The 5,683-nt window shown below is 40.4% G+C and overlaps 1 protein-coding gene across 1 annotated transcript in view; it reads left to right on the top strand.

Annotated features, from left to right (window-relative positions):
* Positions 1-5,683, top strand: part of LOC104497349 (multidrug resistance-associated protein 4-like) — a gene marked incomplete at both ends in the record, with an annotated part of 19,198 nt that overhangs the window by 635 nt on the left and 12,880 nt on the right. The window contains 2 exons of the mRNA XM_010140588.1: positions 4,652-4,741; positions 5,186-5,349. Of these exons, the coding sequence (XP_010138890.1) occupies positions 4,652-4,741; positions 5,186-5,349 (254 nt within the window). The remainder of the gene's footprint in view (positions 1-4,651; positions 4,742-5,185; positions 5,350-5,683) is intronic.

Below are 5,683 nucleotides of genomic sequence, written 5' to 3'. Positions count from 1 at the left end.
CCCCCCCCCCCATTGCTGGTGGAGGGTTGTGTGCTGGAGCAATAAGAGGCCGTCACCACACAGCAGGAGAGGGACAGAGCTCCCAGGGGGTGCTGATGGATACTCAGCCCTGCAGATTCATCCTGGGAGAATACTTTACGCTTGGCTGTCACCATCTTCTTCAGCACTCTTGGTTGCCTGGGGATTGCTTCACTGTCCGATTTCCCCCCTGCCCCTCTGGTTGTTAATGGTGGGGTTTATTTGGATTTTATCACAGCAGTGCTGTAGAACGAGTGAGTTGCCTCCTTTGTGGGTGGGAGAGGCTGCCCCCCTCTCTCGGGCATCCCTCGGGTTAGTTTGGGGAGAGGCAGCAGTATGGTGGCACTGCTGCTGCTCCCTCCAGGCTGGTGGTGATGCTCGGTGTCTTCACTCCTACTTGAGGGAGAGGAGCAGGCAGAGCAGACGTGATTCATAATCAAGTGGAATCCTAAAGGTAGGGCAGAGCTGATTTTACTGTGGGAGCGCTGGCATCCTTTGTTAACGGCAGTGAAGTGTGGGAAGGGATGTTCGTTCAGTAAGCTGTGCTTTCTTTTCTGTCTGTGGGCCCTCATGAAGGAATAGCTGTCCTCAACTACAGACAGAGCTGAGGCTGCTGTCAGATGGAAAGTGGAACAAAAGAAGTTATGGATATTACCTACAGGGAGGAGTTGAACGACATCCAGGATGAAATGCTGGCCTTGGTGTGCTCTGGGAAACAAGCAACCCAATCATAAATGTCTGCTTCCCTCTTCTGAAGCTGTTGGCAATACCCAAACTATTGAGCCCACCTCCACTTCCAAGCAGGAAGTCCCTGCTCGTGATGCTGGACAGGAAAATGCCCTATCTTTGTAGCTTTAGTGCTGCTAGAGTAGTGACCTGCCAGTTCTTACCAAAGAAATTTATTGAAGGATCAGGACTGTAAAGTTCCTTTGGGATGTAAATAAATCCATGTTATTTTAAGCATTAGACATAGGTACCATCTACTTAAGGCACATGCTTGTACTACTGATATAGGTCATGTGAAGGTTTTGGGCAAAGTAGTAAAGTGAGGAGAGTAAAAATGTCGCCATTGTAAGTGGTGATTGCTTTTTGTGCGCACAAGGTATCTTCTGATACCTTGGAAATTATCCTCTGGGAACTCGGCTCTGACATGGCACACTGCTTTCTTGTACATAATCATCTCTCTAAGGTATTCATTTACTAAACTGATTATCATAACAGTTTGAAATTCATGAAATATGTATATAGTGATGCTCTTTGTTGCTGTGATGATAGTAGGTTAGAAGCTTGGAAATGTTCATAATGTGTGCCCTTATTTCTAGAGATGTGATTAAAAGGCAAATTAATCTCTTCTCATCTCACAAATGTTTAGTCCTGAGGGTGAAGCCTGAGGTCACCACAGAACATTGATAAACCTTTGTAATCATTCGTCTTCATTACCTGAGGCTTATAGATAGGTCATATAGATAGGTCATACTTTATCCTCATACAAGCTTTTGAAAGAATCTGGATGCTAATTTACCAGGACTTTTGCAGTGTTCGTTAATCGCTATAGTAAATAAAAACTTGGATTTACAAGGATGAAAGGGTTGGATGAGAGAGCATCTTTAATGGAGACCTTCGAATTCTTGCAATTCCTAAGTTTTAGACCCTCTTTCATTTCTTGGAAAGTTAAAATCTCATTTGCGGAAGTCCCGTATTCAAACACCAACATGTTTTGTGATCAGTAAGAAGTATTAGTGATACATAAGGGAAGTTTGTGACAAAAATGGAAATGGAATCAGTCTCATGGCTCACAGTCTCACATTTTAAAAGCAAAGGCTACTTATTGCAGGATGATTATTTATGGGTTTTTAAAAGACTTTTAGAAGTTCTTTGAGGTTCAGAATAAACACCGAAGCAGTTTAAGCTGTGAAGTAGTTGGTTGAGACAGAAAGCGGCCAAAAAAAAATCAGGAGTTCCTTGAATGAACAGTTATATTATTCTTTTCTGTGGTCAGTTCTCCTTTTTTAGTGTGCTTTTGAATTAACTACTTGGGCCAGTGAGATATTAAAACACCAAGCTGAGAGAACAGAAGGCAAAGAATGGTTAAAGAATTGAAATTGGACCTGTGCAATTACATCTGGGGGAAAAGAAAGTTTAACTTAAGACATCAAGTGTACAAACTGCTCTCAGTACTTCATATAATGAAAAGCTGTTTTCCTTGAGAGAGGGTGCTTGCTGGTAAATACATCTGTAGGAAAATGAATAGACAGAAACTCAAGCAGATCTTCGTGCTGAAAACAGATAATTGGCAAATGTAAAATAAAATGTAAATTCAATCTACAGTTGCTTTTTAAAAAGGTGTGTGGCTCTAGATAATCTTCAGTAATATTTATCTTCGGTGTGAATTTACAAAAGTCATGGTCAAAGCAGTGCTTAAAGCCACAGAATACTGACTTTGCCTGGGATAGAGTTTTCTCCGTAACAGCTCATACAGTGCTCTTCTAGTACTTTCCCTTTCTGCTACGTCCAAACCCAGGACTTTTTGGTGGAAATTGGTTATATAAGTAAAACTGCTGATTTGTGTCCAATGTTTCCATTTCCTTCTGTATACTTTGCAGTCTAGACAGGTCCATTCAGCCAGGAAAATGTAAAGCTTATTTCGCTTAAAACCCCCTCCCAAAACCAAACAAAAAAACCCCCAACAGCAAAAAACCCACCCAGTGCTACTTCAAAAGTAGTTTTGAAGCAGGAAGTGATGAAAAGACTAAAATTGCATTGCCATTGACAGTGGGAAGGGCTGACTCTTCCCTGAGAAGACAAATCTGTCACAGACGAGTTAACATTCTTTTGGCTGGCACCCTTCTTGCATGGTTCCTCCCGAGACTGTTCTGGTCAAAGTGAACGGGGCTAAGTACATTTTGAAACTGTTTTTGTTGTTTGTGTCTGAAATAGCTAGTAAGAGGTCAGAAAGGTGACTCAGGTGGTAGGTCTGAGGTAGACCCAGACCATGGGGCATGGCAGGACTGGCCAGGTGGATATCAAATAGTAGATATGTCTGTGTCATAAAGGAGTAAGTAGCAGTAGGTGCTGTAAACACACCCTGGCAGGCAGCCTCTTCAAACATGCATTGCTTGAGCTCCTATTATGGTCTATATCCAACAGCTTTTCTAGGAGTTTATCAGCCTTGGTCTGTGGTGTGGAGTAAACCTGATGTGCTGTGGCTGCATTACTTGCAGGCAGCTTCATGGCGTATTTCAGACATATGAGAGGCAAATGGCTTAAGTCGGAGAAAGAAGCAATGATTTTCTCAAATAAATAAATATCATCTCTCATATACCCGATATCCTAGATTTATTATTGAAATATCAGAGGAATTTCTTAGTGGAGTTTTTTTTTAAAAATGTTTCTGTCTCTGGTTTCAATTAAGTTAGGGTCAAGATTCTGTGATTAATACCTTTGTGACACAACAGTGAGGTGTACGAGAAATGTAAGGCACCTTCTCTTGACATGATGCTTTGAGTAATACTTCGATGTCTCATGTTCTTGCACCTAATTTAAAATACTGGAACAATATTTCTGAAACAACACCTTTCAGGTTAGATTATTGATCAAAAAGGAATTCTAATAATAGTTTTTTTGGAAAGGGAGTAGATGTATGCTGCCTAAAAAATGCGAAGTGTTTTTGAGGAGTGAACTATTCCTGTTACAGGGCAGTGTGTAACATGTTTGTATGTTTTTTAACTTGTGCTGTGAAACTGTGATTACTCTAGCAGGTGTAGAAGGAAGCAGGGTCTGTCATCTGCATCTTTGAGCTATTTCAGTTTGGATCTTTACAATAGTGTTCAGACTATGTATTTCCAGATGTCATTTTTTTTGGGGGGGGGTGGTGGTGGTGGTGTGTGTGGTGGTTATTTTATAACCACATACTATTTTCTACTGATTAACTTATTAACTTTTAAAAATACTTGATATTTACCCTTGTTGTTTTTCATGGTATGTGCTAAACTGCATTTAATATAATTCAGAAATCTTAGGATTTTGCAAGAGTTATTACCAAGGGAAATATTTAGTAATTTGTAAAGGGATATTGTCTCTGATTTGCAAAGACAGAAAGCACAATTTGCAGTGTTAGCAAGAACTGATAGTAAAAAATGAGTACCTTGGGGTTTTTGTCTTCTGTCATGAATCTCATTCCAACCAGAATTCAGAATACTTTCAGTTGGCCAGACATTGTCCTGATTTTAATTTGGTCTTCAGGTGGAGTTTTCTGTTCCTGTTTTGAGCAGATGCTCATAATGTGGGGGAGAGCAATATGAGTGAAAAGTTCTAGACTCTTTTGCTTAGTTTTAATAACTATATATTACCATTTTTAATCACTTCAGAAATTAAGAAAGTTACGGCACTTTTGTTCACACAGTCGTTCTCTAGACTTTTTTTTTATATTCTCTTCTTGAGGACTTATTTCAGACTATTTAACCTAAGCCACGTGTTCTCTAAGGTTCTTGAACTGTGCTCGGATACTCTGAGGCAAAAGCTGAGATGTGCCTTCAGCTTTTGCCCTGGTATTGTGTTTGTGTTGAGTCTTCTGTGTACAGGTGCACTGTGCTCTGTAAGCTGTGACAATTCGCAACTGTTGTGACTTTTTTAGGCACTTCGCCTCAGTAACGCAGCTATGGCAAAAACTACCACTGGTCAAATAGTAAATCTTCTGTCAAATGATGTGAACAAATTTGATCAGGTAAGAAGTATTACAGATCTTTCCAAAGGGCTGAAGACATTGTGGGGTTTGAGTTAAGAAGTTTTTGTTTACAGCTGATGAGTAAGCGTGTCTGACGAACACTTCTTCTAGTTGTTTCTCGAATGCCATAGGAAGAGAAATACCCTCTTAAAATATGGGAGGAAAACGTACTTTTTCCACCTCCTGTAAATATTTTCCTGCTGTTTTCCTAAGCTCAGAGAAATATGGTGCATGAAGGTAGAATAAAATTAATGTGGAAATTTGCTTACTTTCTGGAGGTTAGGCAACTCTGTGTACATTTAGGTCTCTGAATCTGGTCCAGAATTCTTACTGGATGCCTCAGTATCTGCTGCAAGCAAAGGTGCTTCCTCAACTTTGTGTTACTAGAAGTTAATTTTTTAGCTAAGACCAAAGCTAATTTTTGTTTCTTAACTACCTGCCTAGGTAACAATTTTCTTGCACTACTTGTGGGCTGGACCGATTCAAGCTGTGGCAGTAACAGTACTTCTCTGGATGGAGATAGGCCCATCGTGTCTTGCTGGAATGGCAGTTCTGATTATTCTTCTTCCTGTCCAGACCTGCATTGGGAGGCTTTTTTCTTCCCTAAGGTAAGGTCGAACATCTTGTGTTGTAGGTATTTTCTGTCATGTTTTAAAATGTGCATGCTGGATGGAGGTGGAGTACTGCTCTGAGATCAGCTTTTGTCTTGTGTGGTTGGTTGTGTTGTCTTTGGTCTTTGCTGATGTTTTTCATAGTTGCTAATGTGAGATTTCTGAATTCCTGTTTAGAGGCTTGAAGTGGTCTGTCTTCCAGATGTGCTGAAAATACCTGCTGCTCACTGACTATCCAGTATATATAAAAGAGTTGGGCTGCATCTGTAACTACCTTGCTGTAGGTCATATCATGGCATTGTGTAACTCCTTGAGCTTTGCATTCCTGCAT

Source organism: Buceros rhinoceros, unplaced genomic scaffold, assembly GCF_000710305.1.
Source record: "Buceros rhinoceros silvestris isolate BGI_N320 unplaced genomic scaffold, ASM71030v1 scaffold8017, whole genome shotgun sequence".
In the NCBI taxonomy this organism is placed as follows: Eukaryota; Metazoa; Chordata; class Aves; order Bucerotiformes; family Bucerotidae; genus Buceros; species Buceros rhinoceros.
Note: the sequence above shows the minus strand (reverse complement) of the source record. Positions and strands in the feature narration are given on the sequence as shown.